This window comes from Oncorhynchus masou, unplaced genomic scaffold (assembly GCF_036934945.1).
Source record: "Oncorhynchus masou masou isolate Uvic2021 unplaced genomic scaffold, UVic_Omas_1.1 unplaced_scaffold_1327, whole genome shotgun sequence".
Lineage (NCBI taxonomy): Eukaryota > Metazoa > Chordata > Actinopteri > Salmoniformes > Salmonidae > Oncorhynchus > Oncorhynchus masou.
The window spans coordinates 92,151-112,006 of NW_027003142.1; the positions used below are offsets into that span (position 1 = coordinate 92,151).

General features: G+C 43.6%; 3 protein-coding genes across 3 annotated transcripts; all 3 read right to left on the minus strand.

Annotated features, from left to right (window-relative positions):
* Nucleotides 1-968: 968 nt before the first annotated feature.
* On the minus strand, nucleotides 969-2,027 carry LOC135530371 (phospholipid scramblase 2-like). The gene has a single exon (XM_064958702.1). It carries the CDS (start codon nucleotides 2,025-2,027, stop codon nucleotides 969-971), a length of 1,059 nt encoding a protein of 352 aa, XP_064814774.1.
* A 2,353-nt stretch (nucleotides 2,028-4,380) lies between these two features.
* hsf2bp (heat shock transcription factor 2 binding protein) lies at nucleotides 4,381-9,766 on the minus strand. Its single transcript, XM_064958701.1, has 7 exons — nucleotides 9,685-9,766; nucleotides 9,341-9,451; nucleotides 8,250-8,422; nucleotides 6,339-6,483; nucleotides 5,730-5,847; nucleotides 5,199-5,302; nucleotides 4,381-4,634 (listed from the first exon to the last, which is right to left on the minus strand). Exons 1-7 carry the CDS (start codon nucleotides 9,764-9,766, stop codon nucleotides 4,381-4,383), a joined length of 987 nt encoding a protein of 328 aa, XP_064814773.1.
* A 4,099-nt stretch (nucleotides 9,767-13,865) lies between these two features.
* orc4 (origin recognition complex, subunit 4) lies at nucleotides 13,866-18,769 on the minus strand. Its single transcript, XM_064958707.1, has 14 exons — nucleotides 18,667-18,769; nucleotides 18,371-18,439; nucleotides 17,987-18,063; nucleotides 17,356-17,446; nucleotides 17,176-17,251; nucleotides 16,989-17,074; nucleotides 16,859-16,907; nucleotides 16,606-16,757; nucleotides 16,109-16,282; nucleotides 15,870-15,956; nucleotides 15,668-15,776; nucleotides 15,444-15,539; nucleotides 15,287-15,354; nucleotides 13,866-14,239 (listed from the first exon to the last, which is right to left on the minus strand). The coding sequence occupies exons 1-14, from the start codon at nucleotides 18,724-18,726 to the stop codon at nucleotides 14,057-14,059; spliced, it is 1,377 nt and encodes a 458-aa protein (XP_064814779.1). The 5' UTR covers nucleotides 18,727-18,769; the 3' UTR covers nucleotides 13,866-14,056.
* Nucleotides 18,770-19,856: the final 1,087 nt, after the last annotated feature.

Consider the following 19,856-nt stretch of genomic DNA (forward strand, 5'->3'; position numbering starts at 1 on the left):
CAGTTAAGTGGGTCATGATGACCAATGTGGTGATGACTCATGAGCCAAGGCTAACATTGTTCAACTCAATTTGCGACACTCAGCAGCATGATATTTTGTTGGTTTCAAACCACCATTTAGTTGCTATGTCAATGTTGCATTGAGCTTGTATGATGCAACATACGTTGTATTGTCCATTTGCATTGGAATTGTACTGTATATATGACAGAAAGGAAATACACAAATTCAATACACTATAATATAATGGAATACAATACAAAGTAAACACACAGTACCCTGTGACATGTTTAGCCTACTGTCTGGCCATGTAATGTAAATTGTGTCCTATGTCCCACTATTCAATAGGATGGTGGCTGTTAGGATGAAGCTTGCCCTGCTTCTGTTGTTTACGGAACCTTGTAACCTTGTAGTTGTTTTGTTGTTACTGAACCCCGCGACCTTAGAGCCTTGTAGTTGTTTTGTTGATGCTGAACCCCGGGACCTTAGAGCCTTGTAGTTGTTTTGCTGTTACTGAACCCAGTGACCTTAGAGCCTTGTAGTTGTTTTGTTGATACTGAACCCCGGGACCTTGTAGTTTGTAGTCGTTTTGTTGTTACTGAACCCCAAAATATTTAGCCTTGGAGTTGTTTTGTTGGTACGGAACCCCGGGTCCTTGTAGTTTGTAGTCGTTTTGCTGTTACTGAACCCCGAACCATTTAGCCTTGTAGTTGTTTTGTTGTTACTGAACCCCGGGACCTTGTAGCCTTGTAGTTGTTTTGTTGATGCTGAGAAGTAGGAAATTGTTTAAGATGGAGAATAACACTGGGGAGAGGACCGTTAGATATACACAATGAGAGGGATTTGGAGTTGTTGATTTTGACATGCAACTTTATTGTAGGTCTAATGTAGTTTTGATGCGTGATGATACTGAAAGTTCTTCACAATACACTAAGGAACCGTGGGTTCCGTAGTCGGCACAGAGTAAAAGTTCAATGTTTCTTGTCTCCTTTCCTTTCCTCAAAATACAGGAAATCGATCAGGAAGCAGGCTCCCAGCAGCACAGCCTTCATCTTCACATCCAGGTCCATTGGGAACACGATTCCAAAATGATCTGCGTCCGCGTAGACTTCGCGCAGGAAGCCGGACCACTGCTTACTGATGTGCCCTATCAACATTGCGTCATCCAGAGTCTTCACCTCAAATGTGACGTCTCTGCAACAACTACAGAAAAACAGCGGCCCTTTGATCCTCAGCTGAGGCTGTCTCCTCTCGTTCAGCACAGTGAGTTTGGGCAGGAACGGGTGACACTCCTGCACCACATACCCTATGGGAATACCGGGGGGACTCTGCACCTCCAGGTCTTGCAGGCAGCAAGGGAAGCAGCAGTAGCTGCACGCAAGAGGGCGCGTCAGGGTCAACACCTCCTGCCCCAGGTTGTCCTGGATGTGAAAGGTGAAAGGTCGGCTGGGGCCAAAGCACTGTAGGGTGCAGCAGTTGTTTTCCTCTTCTGCCAGAAACACTTGTTGCCCGATGCTGTTCTTCACATTGTAGGAATTTCTAACCTCCCAACCCAGCAGTTCGGCCAGATGAAAAGTCTGATGGACGAGAAGCTGGTCAACATGAATCAGGTATTCCAGTCCTGGGGGGCAGCCGGTGGGTCGGAGATCGGGTGGAGGGGCAGGCATCATCGCAGGGACTGGAGGGTGCACGTAGCCTGGGGGTACTGGCGGGATTCCGGGGTTCGTGGGCGCGGGGTAGACAGCATTAGGGTGTCCGAAAGGGGCAGGCATCATTGGAGGAGCGGAAGGGGTCACGTATCCAGGGGGTGGGAATCCAGGGTTTGTGGGAGCTGGGTAGACAGCATCGAGCGGTCCGAGAGAGGCAGACATCATCATATGAACCGGTGGGGCTGAAGGTGTCAGGTAGCTTGGGGGTGGTGGCACCACGGTGGGCGCTGGGTACACGGCATTGTGACCAGGCGGCACCTCTTTGGAGTAAGCTGGGGGTAACCGTCCTGAGTCGGTGTCGCCGTGTCCTTTGGAGGCCATTGAAACGATGCACTTCCACGTTCTACAAGATCAAACAAGACATCAAAAAAGGTTCTTCCTTATTTTATAACTACAAAAACAAGTTACACCTTTATAGCTTCACATGCTCTGACACATACATTTTCTACACGTTAGCAAGGTATTGGAAACACATCTCTTCTGAGTGTGAGAAAGTTCCTGTTGGTTCTTGAGAGGATTTGCAAATGACTATTATTAGCAGAGATCCTTAGCGGACACAGTACAGCCCAGTCTTTTAGCCCTCTCATCTTGAGTGTACAGTAACACTTCAGAGATCCTTAGCGGACACAGTACAGCCCAGTCTTTTAGCCCTCTCATCTTGAGTGTACAGTAACACTTCAGAGATCCTTAGGGGACACAGTACAGTCCAGTCTTTTAGCCCTCTCATCTTGAGTGTACAGTAACACCTCAGAGATCCTTAGGGGACACAGTCCAGCCCAGTCTTTTAGCCCTCTCATCTTGAGTGTACAGTAACACCTCAGAGATCCTTAGGGGACACAGTCCAGCCCAGTCTTTTAGCCCTCTCATCTTGAGATCCTTGACACACAGTAACAGTAACACTTCAGAGATCCTTAGGGGACACAGTCCAGCCCAGTCTTTTAGCCCTCTCATCTTGAGTGTACAGTAACACTTCAGAGATCCTTAGGGGACACAGTACAGTCCAGTCTTTTAGCCCTCTCATCTTGACTGTACAGTAACACTTCAGAGATCCTTAGGGGACACAGTCCAGTCTTTTAGCCCTCTCATCTTGACTGTACAGTAACACCTCAGAGATCCTTAGGGGACACAGTACAGTCCAGTCTTTTAGCCCTCTCATCTTGAGTGTACAGTAACACTTCAGAGATCCTTAGGGGACACAGTACAGTCCAGTCTTTTAGCCCTCTCATCTTGAGTGTACAGTAACACTTCAGAGATCCTTAGGGGACACAGTCCAGCACTCTCATCTTGAGTGTACAGTAACACTTCAGAGATCCTTAGGGGACACAGTCCAGCCCAGTCTTTTAGCCCTCTCATCTTGACTGTACAGTAACACTTCAGAGATCCTTAGGGGACACAGTCCAGCCCAGTCTTTTAGCCCTCTCATCTTGAGTGTACAGTAACACTTCAGAGATCCTTAGGGGACACAGTCCAGCCCAGTCTTTTAGCCCTCTCATCTTGAGTGTACAGTAACACCTCAGAGATCCAACCATGTTGGGAATGGCGGTCGGTCAGAATATGGAAATGTTTTGTAACTTTGAAATGGACTGTAAACTCAACAGACTGAGGCTTGACTGTATATGTTCAGAGACTTACTTGCTTCAATACCCTACAGCCTGGTGGACACGTGCCGAGTCAGCTTACTCAGTGTCACCCCCCTCAGACACTGAAAGGCTTATCCACTTTAGGTGGCTCCTAATGACCAGGCCAATCTCTACGTCATAATCTGTTTATCTGGGAGTCGGAGGCTCAGTTGGTAGAGCATAGTGCTTGCAGCACCAGGGTTGTGGGTTCGATTCCCACGGGGGACCAGTATGAAACTATATGCCTGTACTGTAAGTGGCTGTGGATAAGAGCGTCTGCTAAATGACTGACATGTAAACGTAGCTGGAGTTAGGGAGTCACGTGTGAGGTGGTCCAGGATATGGTGGTGGGAGAACAGGACAGTCAGACAGATTCATACACACAAACCGCCCCTAACCTGGTAAAAATAGGCGACATATCATATATAAATGAATGTTCATTTGGAAAAGTTTTGAACAACATTTTATTGTCTGGAACAATGGGAGAACACAACACACAAAAATAAAACATCCTCCATTGTTACTTGACCTCAAGGTATTTGACCTAATGAAATAAGGTCATGAGTCTGACATGGTATTAGCTGGTATTAGGTCAACAGGCTAACAGGTAGAAACAGATCCAACTCACCTGACAACAATAGATATAGATTTTAAACAAACAGACAGCTACTCTTTAACATATGGCAAGCAGAAGTCATCCTTGCTTTGGACCATGTCAACACGTTTTAATTCGACATACACAATTTTGTAGTTCTAATGTATGTTCTATGTATGGATTATGAATGTGTTATGGAGCCCTTATGTACAGTTATGGGGTTCTACTGGTCCGGAACATCTGCTGTGGTGGGATAGGAACCAACCTGACTTAAGTCCCTGGACCCGGGGGAAAACGAGAAAGGAACACGATGGAACCAACCTCTTCCACAGTGCATCATGGGAGCTCTCCTCAGTAGAGCTCTCTCTAATCAGAGAAACGTTTACAGTAGGAAAGCATCATCATCACGTGAGTGGGATGTGTCGCTAGTGCTGTGTGTTTGACTTTGGGTTGGATGTATTTATACATGTACTTGGTCAGAGGAGGAGGTGCCGTGGGGGTCCAAGAAGGAGGTGCGGAGGGAGCCTAGGTCATCCAGTGTCTCCTGGGCCGTCTGCCTCAGGGCCGGGTGGCGGCTGGAGGTGGCCAGAGTGCGTATGCGCTCCAGTGGAAGAAGGGGGTCGTCCAGCAGCAGCCCGGGCCCCACCAGGGCCTCCTCCAGCAGTACTGACTGGAGCAGCCGCAGGGCGTGGAGGCAAACCTCAGAGTCCCCGTCTCAGGAGGGGAAGAGGGGTCGGGAGAGAGGAGGACAAGAGAGAGCAAAAAGAGAGAAACAGAAAGGGCGAGGGAAGAGAGGATGGACAGAATCAGACAGAAACAGCATGAGAGGAAGGGAAAAGAGAGAGAGAAAAGAGAGGGAGAGAGGGAGAGAGAGAGACAGAGAGAGGGAGAGAAGGAGAGAGAGAAAGAGAGAGAGAAAGAGAGGGAGAGAAGGAGAGAGAGAGACAGAGAGAGGGAGAGAAGGAGAGAGAGAAAGAGAGAGAAAAGGAGAGAGGAGAGAGAAAGAGAAAGAGAGGAGAGAAAGAGAGATATACAGTCTTAATCCTCCTAACTGACCACAACACGAGTCCTTCTTCGCTGATCTGAGTTAAACACACTGATGCCAGCTCTCTGACCTCTGATTCAGGCTCTGTCTTTCGGACACACACTGGACTCTTGGACGATTAGCCCCATTGTGGGCAATAAGAGATCCAAATTAACAAACAAACGCTTTTGAATGCACACATTTTATAACGCCACATACAAAGCACACAAGCCCACCCCTCACTCCCCTCTTACCTTCCAAAAGGGTCCAGATGAGAGAGAGAAGTCCTGGAAACTCCCTGATATACTTCAGTCCCTTTACACTGATACTGACATTATACAGAGCCATCAGCATCAACCTGTAACACAGAGAAACTACAATAACCACCATCATTCATCCACTTGCAGATAAACTACAGTGGCCATCCACATCCACCTGCAGAGAAACTACAATAACCATCATCATTCATCCTCTTGCAGATAAACTACAACAACCATCAGCATCCACCTGCAGATAAACTACAATAACCATCATCATTCATCCACTTGCAGATAAACTACAATGGCCATCCACATCCACCTGCAGAAAAACTACAATAACCATCATCGTTCATCCACCTGCAGAGAAACTACAATGCCTAGTTCATTTATTATTGTAGGAATCATTTGATCTGGATTCAGATGGCTGTGTGTTTTGATGTTGGGTCGGCCAACATAACTGCTGAGGAGACCGTGTGTGTGTGTATGATTATTAATGTGAGTGATTTAGAAGTCCTCCAGTCTTACACTTTGAGTTTGGGGAAGACCCCAGGCTTCAGGAGCTCCAGCAGCTGCATCAGAGTCTCCAGGAGGACATGGGCGGAGCTGGACAGGTAGTCCCGCCCACACGTCACCGCCGCCACGTCTGAGTGGACAATCAAACAGCAGAGAGGTCACCGATTGGAGAGCTAAAGATGATAACGCTGAGCAGGGTGTGCCATTTATTATAAACTGGGTGGTTCCAGCCCTGAATGCTGATTGGCTGACAGCCGTGGTATATCAGACCATATTTCACAGGTATGACAAAACGTTTATTTTTACTGCTCTAATTACATTGGTAACCAGTTTATAATAGCAATAAGGCACCTCGGGGGTTTGCGGTGTATGGCCACTATACCACGGCTAAGGGCTGTATCCAGGCACTCGTAAGAACAGCCCTTAGCTGTGGTATATTAGCCATATACCACACCCCCTCATGCTTTATTGCTTAATTATATGATGCAAGATATGTTATATAACAGAGCATAGACTGGAATAACTCACTGTGAGATGGTGTAATTATAAACTGTGGTTATCAAAATACATTCAAATGACAGTTTGGATGACATGCCATGGTGACATCACTGGCACACTCACTGGTGACGACTCCGGCCAGCGCCAGAACAAACTGCTGCTCATGGGAGTTGGAGTCTTGCTGCTCGGCCTTGGCCTCCCCATCCAGAGACTTGACAAAGCTCTCCAGGGTCTGGCCCGCCACGCTCAGGAAGGACTGCAGCTTACCCTACAATTAGAGTAATGAGGCAGGGTCAGAGGTGGCCAGAGGGAAAGGGGAGGAATTAAGGAGGGGAACAAGGAGGGTGATGGAAGAGGATAAAGGCAAAGAGAACCAGGACATGGACTGGAGTTTAAAGAGAACCAGGACATGGACTGGAGTTCAAAGAGAACCAGGACATGGACTAGAGTTTAAAGAGAACCAGGACATGGACTGGAGTTCAAAGAGAACCAGGACATGGACTGGAGTTTAAAGAGAACCAGGACATGGACTGGAGTCAAAGAGAACCAGGACATGGACTAGAGTTTAAAGAGAACCAGGACATGGACTGGAGTCAAAGAGAACCAGGACATGGACTAGAGTTTAAAGAGAACCTGGACATGAACTGTAGTTTAAAGAGAACCAGGACATGGACTAGAGTTTAAAGAGAACCAGGACATGGACTAGAGTTTAAAGAGAACCAGGACATGGACTGGAGTTTAAAGAGAACCAGGACATGGACTGGAGTTTAAAGAGAATCTGGAGATCAAAGAGAACCAGGACATGGACTGTAGTTTAAAGAGAACCAGGACATGGACTGGAGTTTAAAGAGAACCAGGACATGGACTGGAGTTTAAAGAGAACCAGGACATGGACTGGAGTTTAAAGAGAATCTGGAGAGTTTAAAGAGAACCAGGATGGACTGTAGTTTAAAGAGAACCAGGACATGGACTGGAGTTTAAAGAGAACCAGGACATGGACTGGAGAATCAAAGAGAACCAGGACATGGAGTTTAAAGAGAACCAGGACATGGAGTTTAAAGAGAACCAGGACATGGACAGTTTAAAGAGAACCAGGACATGGACTGGAGTTTAAAGAGAACCAGGACATGGACTGGAGTTTAAAGAGTTCAAAGAGAACCAGGACATGGACTGGAGTTTAAAGAGAACCAGGACATGGACTGGAGTTTAAAGAGAATCTGGAGATCAAAGAGAACCAGGACATGGACTGGAGTTTAAAGAGAACCAGGACATGGACTGGAGTTTAAAGAGAACCAGGACATGGACTGGAGTTCAAAGAGAACCAGGACATGGACTAGAGTTTAAAGAGAACCAGGACATGGACTGGAGTTCAAAGAGAACCAGGACATGGACTGGAGTTTAAAGAGAACCAGGACATGGACTAGAGTTTAAAGAGAACCAGGACATGGACTGGAGTTTAAAGAGAACCAGGACATGGACTGGAGTGGAAAGCATCAGAGGCAGAGGAATAGGAATAGGTTCAGATGAGTGCTGACCCCTGAATCTTTATTTAATCAGGTAGGCCAGTTTAGAGCAAGTTCTCATTTACAACTGCGACCTGGCCAAAATAAAGCAAAGCAGTGCGACAAAAACAACAACACAGAGTTACACATAAACAAACGTACAGTCAATAACACCAATTAAAGAAACATCAAAAAATCTATGTAATCTATGTAAATTGACCCCTAGGCCATCAGTACTTCTGTGTCGGCGCAATACAGTGAAACTCCACCAAGTCTATTTAAGGGTGTGATGAAGCTACTGTCATCATGTTATAGCTATCCAGTCCTCTCAGATCTCCACAGGTGTGATGAAGCTACTGTCATCATGTTATAGCTATCCAGTCCTCTCAGATCTCCACAGGTGTGATGAAGCTACTGTCATCATGTTATAGCTATCCAGTCCTCTCAGATCTCCACAGGTGTGTAAGCGGCTAGGGGTTGGTTTGGAATTGGGTGAAAGGTTTTGTAAGGTCTGTGGATGAACGCCTCTCACATCGGCCAGGATGTCTTTGACTGCCTCCTCCTTACTGGAGGTGCTCCACAGCAGGGTGCAGGAGGCAGCCCCCAGCCCAGTACAGAACTGAGCCTGCTGCTGCAGCTGCTCCCGACTCTCCCATAGCTGCTCCCTCAGAACCAGCTTCTCCTGCAGGGGCATGCAGCAGACAGGTTAACATGATGACACACACACACTTCCACTCATACACACACACTTCCACTCAGACACACACACACTTACACGCATACACACACACACTTACACGCACACACACACATACTTGTCCCAGGAACCATCTTCTCTGGGTCTACAAGTGAGGCCTTAAGACATACTCTGACACACACAATGTTACCTAGGGAACAGGTCACCCCTCTCTCTTTAATATCCCTCCATCTCTCACCTCTCTCTCTTTAATATCCCTCCATCTCTCACCTCTCTCTCTTTAATATCCCTCCATCTCTCACCCCTCTCTCTTTAATATCCCTCCATCTCTCACCTCTCTCTCTTTAATATCCCTCCATCTCTCACCTCTCTCTCTTTAATATCCCTCCATCTCTCACCTCTCTAATATCCCTCCATCTCTCACCCCTCTCTCTTTAATATCCCTCCCATATCTCACCCCTCTCTCTAATATCCCTCCATCTCTCACCTCTCTCTTTAATATCCCTCCATCTCTCATCTCTCTTTAATATCCCTCCCATATCTCACCTCTCTCTCTTTAATATCCCTCCATCTCTCACCTCTCTCTCTTTAATATCCCTCCATCTCTCACCACTCTCTCTTTAAGATCCCTCCATCTCTCACCTCTCTCTCTTTAATATCCCTCCATCTCTCTCTCTAGTATCCCTCCATCTCTCACCCTTCTCTCTTTAATATCCCTCCCATATCTCACCTCTCTCTCTTTAATATCCCTCCATCGCTCACCTCTCTCTTTAATATCCCTCCATCTCTCACCTCTCTCTCTTTAATATCCCTCCATCTCTCTCTTTAATATCCCTCCATCTCTCACCTCTCTCTCTTTAATATCCCTCCATCTCTCTCTCTAATATCCCTCCATCTCTCACCCTCTCTCTTTAATATCCCTCCATCTCTCACCTCTCTCTCTTTCTGACACTCGCTCTGCGCTGCGTCCAGGCGAGAGCGGAGGTGCAGACACTCCTGTCTCAGTTGCTCCTGCTCCTGACCAAGGCGCTCCTTCACTACACACACACACACACACACACACACACACACACACACACACACACACACACACACACACACACACACACACACACACACACACACACACACACACACACACACACACACACACACACACAATTTTCCCTTTCACTGTTTAGGCTATTTCCCAATACAAACATTCATGTTATTCATTATCAGCCCACTTGTATGATAACATCCGCGTAGAGCCATTTCAAGGGCACCTTACTTGTCTCTGCAGCACGGGCTTTCTGCAGCATCTCAATCAGGTCTCCATTCACTACTTTGGGTAAGAACTCTCGGAGCTGCATGACCTCTGTAGTCAATCTCTCCAAGTCTCTTTTTCTGATTTGGACCAGGCCATCTCGGCTGTCAACCTAGAACAGAAAATCAACAGCCAGTCATGTGCATAAATGTTTTGTTACAGCTTTACTTGATTTTTGCAAGGTGTGGCTTATTTTTTGCCAATGTGCCAGGCAAATACACTACTGCTCAAAAGTTTGGGGTACTTAGAAATGTCCTTGTTTTTGAAAGAAAAGCACATTTTTTTGTCCATTAAAATAACATCAAATACAGTGCAGACATTGTTAATTAAGGCCAGCATCCCTGAGCCGCCTCTTCACTGTTGACGTTGAGACTGGTGTTTTGTACTATTTAATTATGCTGCCAGTTGAGGACTTGAGAGGCACCTGTTTCTCAAACTAGACACTCTAATGTACTTGTCCTCTTGTTCAGTTGTGCACCGTGGCCTACCACTCTTTATTTTCTGGTTAGAGCCTCTGTGAAGGGAGTGGTACACAGCGTTGTACGAGATCTTCAGTTTCTTGGCAATTTTTCGCATGGAACAGCCTTCATTTCTCAGAACATGAATAGACTGATGAGTTTCAGAAGAAAGGTCTTTGTTTCTAGCTATTTTGAGCCTGTAATCGAACCCACAAATGCTGATGCTCCAGATAATCAACTAGTTTAAAGAAGGCCAGTTTTATTGCTTCTTTAATCAGTCAACCGTTTTCAGCTGTGCTACCATAATTGCAAAAGGGTTTTCTTAGCCTAATGTTCAGTTAGCCTTTTAAAATGATAAACTTGGATTAGCTAACACAATGTGCCATTGGAACACAGGAGTGATGGTTGCTGATAATGGGCCTCTGTAAGCCTATGTAGATATTCTATTTAAAAAATCTGCCGTTTCCTGCTACAATAGTCATTTATAACATTAACAATGTCTACACTGTATTTCTGATCAATTTTATATTATTTTAATGGACAAAAAATGTGCTTTTCTTTCAAAATCAAGGACATTTCTAAGTGACCTCAAACCTTTGAACGGTAGTGTATGTGTATGCTGTAGTCATATCTGTAGTCTCCCTAGGCAAAAAGGGTGCCTTCACAATATGAACAATGCTCCTCATGCTGTTGCCCGAGGTCTGGGATTTCCTGAGACTATCATATCTGTAATATTAGGTGGTATGCTGTAGTCATAGCTGTAATATTAGGTGGTATGCTGTAGTCATAGCTGTAATATTAGGTGGTATGCTGTAGTCATAGCTGTAATATTAGGTGGTATGCTGTAGTCATTCTGTAATATTAGGTGGTATGCTGTAGTCATTCTGTAATATTAGGTGGTATGCTGTAGTCATAGCTGTAATATTAGGTGGTATGCTGTAGTCATTCTGTAATATTAGGTGGTATGCTGTAGTCATCTGTAATATTAGGTGGTATGCTGTAGTCATTCTGTAATATTAGGTGGTATGCTGTAGTCATTCTGTAATATTAGGTGGTATGCTGTAGTCATTCTGTAATATTAGGTGGTATGCTGTAGTCATTCTGTAATATTAGGTGGTATGCTGTAGTCATAGCTGTAATATTAGGTGGTATGCTGTAGTCATTCTGTAATATTAGGTGGTATGCTGTAGTCATTCTGTAATATTAGGTGGTATGCTGTAGTCATTCTGTAATATTAGGTGGTATAGTAGTCATTCTGTAATATTATGCTGTAGTCATAGCTGTAATATTAGGTGGTATGCAGTAGTATCAGTCATCTGTAATATTAGGTGGTATGCTGTAATATTAGTCAGTCATCTGTAATATTAGGTGGTATGCTGTAATATTAGTAGTCATGCTGTAGTCATATCTGTAATATTAGGTGGTATGCAGTAGTCATAGCTGTAATATTAGGTGGTATGCAGTAGTCATAGCTGTAATATTAGGTGGTATGCAGTAGTCATAGCTGTAATATTAGGTGGTATGCAGTAGTCATAGCTGTAATATTAGGTGGTATGCAGTAGTCATAGTTGTAATATTAGGTTGTCATTTAAGAGTCCCTGTATGCATACAGATCACTAGAAGCAGACCATCTTTGCTAGCTCTGAAATAGTTATTGCAGGTCTGGCATCTAGTGGACAAATCTGAAAAGTACAATGTAAATGTCAGGACAAGGACGGACAGAACTTTCAGGTAAATTATCTCTTCACACGACAAATAACGGACTCACTCCTGACCAGACCGAAATAGTAACCTAATCCAACATTACTCGACCTACAAGTCTAGCTGACAGTGACTCTTCAACTTTGTTTGCTGAGATGGTTGTTACAAAGAGAGAATTTACTTGTGAATAAGTAGTAACTTCATCGTCATGTAAGTACCTGTGTATTCGTGTCTGGTTAGCTCTTGTTAGCTAATTACAGTAGCCAGCGTAGCTAGCAAACGTGCAGCTTCATGGAAGCTAATTTGCGAGCTCAATATTTTTGTTTTACTATAGTGATAGTCAAAAATATGATATAAATACCTTTCCTTTCTTGCACAAAGCCCACATCTTTGTGTCTATGAATTGAGTCATTTTAATTCCTCTGAGGTTTGTTTTGAGATGAGTTTAGTGCACTTGCCACTAGTGATGGGCATTCCGAGTCTTTTCGGTGAGCAGAGTCGGCTCATTTGGCTCCGTTCAGGTAAAAGAGTCGGCTCATTTGGCTCCGTTCAGGTAAAAGAGTCGGCTCATTTGGCTCCGTTCAGGTAAAAGAGCTGGCGCATTTGGCTCCCCGTTCAAAATGTTTAAATATATCTAGAACCAAGGAAAACGTGCAAATCTCCTATGTTAATCACTAAAGTAGGCTACCATTATGTCAGATCGTGAAATGCGTGTTCAAATGCATTTTTACCTGGATAAATTATTCAGTTCTTTTAAACGCACTGCACTTTTTAGGATGGACCAGAATGACGCGCTCTCCCCACTATTCATTGTTTCTGCAGTGAGAATTCACCCTCTTTAGATAATTATTTAGTAATTTATTTACAGGTAAGTTGTTTTGAAAAAAAACTGTTTGTAGCTGTATGTAAATCACCAAAAAGAGCCGTTCGTTTTGCTCAAAGGTTTGTTGGTGGAATGTTTAATTACTCCAGCATAATTTCCGATAATCATACGTAATCTCTATGGAACGGCACTGTTTCATTAGGATACTTTTGTAAAGATACACCCACCCCCAAACATCTTCCTGCACTATGACCCCTGGGCCCTGACCTACATCATGTCAAGTTTGACCTTTCTAGCTTCCAGTGGGCTAGCCACAGTTCAGTTTCAAGAGTTCCTCCGTCATGTACTAAACATCTACAGTACTCGCTGTATATTTGACCTCTCTTTCACGGTTCAAATGTCTCATTCTCTCTGGTCGTGCAATTGTTAAAGTGTACGAACGCAGTACGGCGGCTGGACCCCCTAAACAAGAACTTTTCATATGTCTGAGACCAGCCCCTCACGCCTCATGGAGGGGGCAGTACCTCCGCTGACCGGGCATCCACGGTTTCCACAGAGGGGAGCCATGTTCTTGAGGATTGTGGTTGACTGAGTGGTAGCTGTAGATGGAGAAACTACCACGTCATGTTCATTAGAACAGGTACTGACTGTTGAATGACAGCCCTTAATCAGCCCAATACACACACATTATATTTTAAGCTAGTCCCTCAGTGGTAGTGATGTCTGGGTGGATTCTACAGTTAGCTGAAGTGTCCTGGTCCCTGACAGAGGGAAGGGTGCAGAAGGCTGTGCAGTACGCTGCTGGGGACACCAGCATCAATGAAGAGATGCAGGTCTTCCAGACCCCAGAACCTGTAAAAGTGCTGCGTCTCTAGCATGGTAAACACATTTAATGCAAAACCTTATTAAAACTTACATACTACTGTTCAGGAGTATTACATTTTCTTATTTTCTGAGTGACATTGACGATGTGTTTATCTTTGCATTAATTTCAGATGCCTGGTTAAATATTGTAGAGAAAGTGTATGCTATTCCCCCTGACATAAAGCATGATTGCTCAATGTGAATGGATTTGTCCCCTGTAATGTCAGTTCCAAAACAGACCACTAGATGGTGGCATTTAGCATTGAATACTTCTTAGGTTTCAAGAACTGGTACACTGATGACCCCAAAAAATTGCATGACTTTATTCAATAAGTACAGCCAAATATTTACATTTACACACAAGGAATGAACACATGGCAGAAACATTTGTTAGGTCATTCATTGTCTATCCCTGAGGACAGGGTCCAGGCCACAGTCCCATATCTTTCATAACTGCCCCACTGGATGCATTATAGAAGAATATGTACCTTTAACCAAAAGCAGACATGGCCCACTGTTTAACATCTGTGGGGCATTGTGGGTATTTCTGCAGGGCCTCCATGATCTGGTTGTGGTCCAACAAAAGTTTCATCAGCTGGTACTCCTTCTGGATCTTTGCTGTGGAGCTGTCCATAGACTTAATCAGCTCCAACTGCTGCAGGTGTTCAAATGCCTGGAACAGAGTGTTGTTGGGTTGAGTAAATCTTGAGTATCAAATAATACAATGGCATACATGTGGCTAAGACTAATGTATACAATAAACTTTAGTCAGGGGTATTACAGAGAAGGGACAACCGACTGCATTACATACTGAACAAAAATAAAACGCAACATACAACAATTTTACTAAGTTACAGCTCATGTAAGGAAATCAGGCAATTTAAATAAATAAATTAGGCCGTAATCTATGGATTTCACATGACTGGGCAGGTGTGCATCAATGGGTGGGCATAGGCCCAGCCAATCCAAATGAGTTTTTCCCCACAAAAGGGCTTTATTAGAGACAGAAATAATCCTGTTTCATCAGCTATCCGGGTGGCTGGTCTCATACGATCCTGCAGGTTAAGAAGCCGGATGTGGAGGTCCTGGGCTGGTTTGGTTTCACATGGTCTGCGGTTGTGAGGCCGTACTGCAAAATCCTCAAAAATGCCATTGGAGGTGGCTTATGGTAGAGAAATTAACATCCAATTCTCTGGCAACATTCCTGGTGGACATTCCTGCAGGCAGCATGCCAATTGTATACTCCCTCAAAACTTGAGACATCTGTGGCATTGTGTTGTGTGACAAAACTGCACATTTTAGAGTGGACTTTTATTGTCCCCAGCAGAAGGTGCACCTAATGTAATGATTATGCTGTTTATTCAGCTTCTTGATATGCCACACCTGTCAGGTGGATGGATTATCTTGGCAAAGGAGAAATGCTCACTAACAGGGATGTAAACAAATTTGTGCACAAAATAACAGAAATAAGCTTTATGTGCTTATGGAACATTTCTGGGATCTTTTATTTCAGATCATGAAACATGACCCGAGAACACTTTACATGTTGCGTTTATAGTTTTGTTCAGTATACATCCAAATTCAGCACATATCCACCCTTCTTCATTGTGAAATAAACTTACCTTGAGAACGATCTACAAAAACGTTATAGGATCTTTATGAAATATACTATTGGAAGGGTTTGATGTCATTCTACTGAGACCATGTCATGCAGACCCACCTTTATGACGACTGGCTTGTCAAAGTTATGTATAGAATGGGATTTCCTCTGCAGGAATTTCTTGAACTCTGACAAAAAAAATATATATATCTATTAACACAAATGTATGTCATTCCCAACTATTACACACCAGCTCTTACTAACTGTTAATCCTTACCATTGTGAACCATCTGGAAGTTAAACGGCTCTCCTTCATAGATGTCATTCAAGTGTTTCATGGCAATTATCAGGCACAGTTCAAGAATGGACAGGCCTGGAAAGATCAACAAAGCAAAATGCAGGCCAGATTATCAATGTTTCATCAAATGGTCATGTGTCCATCAAAAAAAGAAATCCTATAATAATGACCTCTACCCCTAATGGCTTTAGGCTTTAAATTACCATGAAGCATGTTTGCTTTAGAGTCCACCATACAGACTCTACTGGCCTCCAGAAGATCAGTGGGCTTGATGGCAGGTTTAGATGCGCTCACTCGGCTCAGAGCCAGCATCTGCAGAGAGGGGTCCACGCACACACACAGCAATATTTAGAGTTTTTTTCCCCCCCCACTCTTTACTTTGATACTACAGATACAAACTCTTACCAGTAACAAGTGCAGGGAACGGAAGTCTTTGCTGGTGTTATAATGTCTTTGTAAGATGTCCACCACTGGTTGGGCTTCACAGAGCATCTGAAAGAAAGTCAGAGAGCATTGTGGGTAAGAAGAAAAATGCCTTTCAGATAAAAGCCAACTTCAGCACATCACAAATCTAGTACTGTTATATATATATATATATATATATAATAATAATAATAAAGTTTACAGTCCTGGACTGGCCTCACCTTGATGCCGTCATTCCACTCGTCATAGAACTTGGTGTCGGGGAAGTCTTGTGGCAGGCTGAGCTGTGAGCGGACGTTGTCCAGGTACTGTATGAAGCTCAGGGAGCTGAGCAGGTGGATCTGTCTGTGGCTGAACCTGGACTTGACCCTCTTCTCTAGCAGCTCCAGGACATCCTGCAGCAAGCAGAGATGAGACCAGTTGTGATCACCAGAGGAGAAGGTAGAGTCACAGGAGACTGCTGAGGGGAGGATGGCTCATAATGCCTGGAATGGAGTAAACAGAATGGTATCAAACGCATGCAAACCATGTGTTGATACTATTCAATTTATTCTGTTCCAGACATTACTTAGAGCCCGTCCTCCCCAATTAAGGTGCCACCTGTGAGTAGAGTAGAATATAATTAGATTGAAACCTATTCTTTTGAAGCTAAAACTAGTTCATCACTGGAGAGGTCTAAAAGTTAGATAATACACAACTGAGGTAGAAGAGACCCTACCAGTCTGCAGGTGAGGCCGATCACAGCGACGGGAGCCTGGGCAGACTGGGAGACATCCAGGAGGTTGTAGAGCAGAGTCTGGTTCTTATGGTGGGCAAACAGGTCAAACTCATCCAGAATGAAGAGGACAGGACGACTGCTGCTACGATCACCTGGGACAAAGAGAGAACAGTACACTGTAGAGACATACTGTCAGCATAAAGAGGGAGGATTCTGCAAAATTATAGTGAGGGCAATGTGCAGAAATGATTACCTTTCTTTAACGCCTCAAGAAGGAAGGCCAGGTTTTCTGCAAAACTACCCTGAAAATAACAATAAAATTAAGAGCAAGCAAAAAATTGCAAAGGGACAAAACATACAGCATAACTTCTGTAAACACTTACAAACACTTTGTCTCCAACAACATTCTCCAGATTGAGCTGGCGTGTGATTTCTTTGAGCGCTATTCTATCATCAGTCTGTAAAAGACCTAGAGAGACAGTAAAGAAGAGTTGGGGAGAGAATTAACAGAGTGCAGAAACAGACAGAGAATCAACAGACACAGAAACAAACAGACATCCTACTACCAACCATTCAGGTGGACAGGTAACACATTCTTATTGACATCCTTCACCTCCAGCAACTCTCTCAAGACACATTTAAGGAGCTGGAGAAAACAGAAGAAAGTCAACATGCATGACGACGACAATAGGAGTTGGCTATACAGCACAAACAGATCTGGGACAAGGCTATCCTCGTAGCATTCCATACCATTGTTTTCCCAGATCCCCTGGGGCCAACGATGAGTACAGAATTACTCTCTCCATGGACAGCTGTCCTCCTCAGCAGCTCCAGAAGGTGTCTGGAACATCAACACAAAGACCGTTACCCACAATGCCCCACTCTCTGCAGATCAGTATACAACCTGGCCAATTGCCACGTTCAAAACAAATGGGAACTTGAGGGGGAAAAAAACAAGCTTCGACTGGGAACAATCTATTTAAACGGTTATCCAACTCGGGAACTCAGGCCTCTTTCTAGAGCTCCGACCTCGTATTTCTCAGAGTTCCCAGTTGTTTTAAACGTGGCCAATGGCTGCCACACAGAAACAGGAATGACAGGTGTAGGTGGGGCTGGAGACAAATAATAAACAACAGCTGGGTCCTTGTGAAATTGAAAATCTAAACAGTTAAGCTTATTACACTGAGACTTTCAGCCCCCAACAGAATGCACATTGCCATGACACTGGAGTACCCCTCATAAAACACACTTGTCATGTGTTATGGCAAGTAGACCCAACTCATACCATTACATTAATCAATCTGCTACAGTAGTCAGTCAATGTCACGTTTGTCAATAAATAAAACCTTAGTTAGCAGGTCAGCACCACCAAGGAACCTACTTGTGTTGTGATTCCATTCCCACTGGCTTTTCAGGAAGTCTCTGATGACAGAATCTCTCCCTCAATATCTTCTGAACCTGAAAAATATATCCATACTAAAAAGAGTCATTATTAAGTATTTGTGAATAATGTTGTCCATGTGTTATCTGGGTAAGGTTTTTATTTACCTTTGTTTAACTAGGGAAGTCAGTTAAGTACAAATTCTTATTTACAATGACGGCCTAGGAACAGTGGGTTAACTACCTTGTTCAGGGGAAGAACGACAGATTTTTACCTTGGCAGCTCGGGGATTCGATCTAGAAAGGTCCCCACAACCAACTCATGTATTGACCCTTTACGTTGCCTGCTCAATGTACACATTCAATAAAACAAACTAATACAAACCTGAGAAATGCATTCGCCGACAGGCATGTGTGTTTCTTTCACTTTTCGTTTACTCATGGTGGCAACAGTCTAGAATGGACAAAACACAAGAGAGACTTGCGCTGAAGCGAACTACAGTAACGTTAGCTAGCTAGCTAGCAAGCAACATGGCATGCAGCGCAAACAAAGCGATATATTTCTATATTATAGGAACTAACGTTAGCTGCTGACTCGCCTTATAAAAATACAAGTGTAAGATGAAACATATGACAGTGATATTTACAAGTTTGGTGATGTTAATAATAATAACTATTTACTTTTTCCCGATGACAGTGGTCTAAGCGCGAAATTGGAATCTTTGCGAAGACATTTCTCATGTAACAATCACAACTCCAACCCACTTCCGGGTCACCTAATTATTGGACCTACAATAGGAGGCTATATTACTGCACTAAACAATCTACACACATAATACCAGTATGTAAGATTCCCTGCATCTAATTAAGCTCAAATGTACTTAATCAAGGAGGGGATGTTCTCTTCCAACAGTGATTATCTTACCACCGCCACCAAGTCAGCACTTGTGCTGGGAATGCATAATGAATGGTCCAGACCTTTTGGTAGACAGAAGGAGTAGTCTGCTCTTGGAAGCTTGACTTATTCTATGTCAGGTCAGACACATATGTGGTGAGCCTTTTATCAGTGGTGGAATAAGTACCCAATTGTCATACTAGAGTAAAAATGAAGATACCGTCATAGAAAATGACTCAAGTAAAAGTGAAAGTTACCCAGTAAAATACTACTTGAGTAAAAGTCTAAAAATATTTGGTTTTAAATATACTTAAGTATCCAAAGTGAAAGTATAAATAATTTCAAATTGCTTCTATTAGGTAATCCAAACGGCACAAATGTATTTTATTTATTATTTACGGATAGCCAAGGGAATACTACAACATTCAGACGTAATTTACAAACGAAGCATTTTTTTGTGTTTAGTGAGTCAGCCGGATTGGTGGCAGTAGGGATGACCAGGGATGTTCTCTTGATAAGTGTGAATTTGACAAATTTCCTGTCGTGTTAAGCATTCAAAATGTAACAAGTACTTTTGGGTGTAAGGGAAAATTTTAAAATTACATTATTTTCTTTAGGAATATAGTGGAGTAAAAGTTGCCAAAAATATCAATAGTATAGTACAGATACACCCCAAAAAGTTGTTTTACTTAAGTACTTTACACCACTACCTTTTATTGAATCAGCAGAAGTGAAACGTGACAGATTTGTAATTTAATTTGAATTAATATCTGGACAGACCCTTTTCTGTTGGGTTCCATAGTTGTGTAACACGATGTGTTTCTTGTTTTTGCTCTTTGCTCTAGTCCTGTCAGAGAAACATCTCCCCCCAACTGTGCTCTCGGGAAAATACTAAATGGAATCCTTGGGACATCCCAATTCTGACGTCACCCCTTTAAAGTTACAATTTAAAAAGACAAAGACAAAGGCAAAGGAG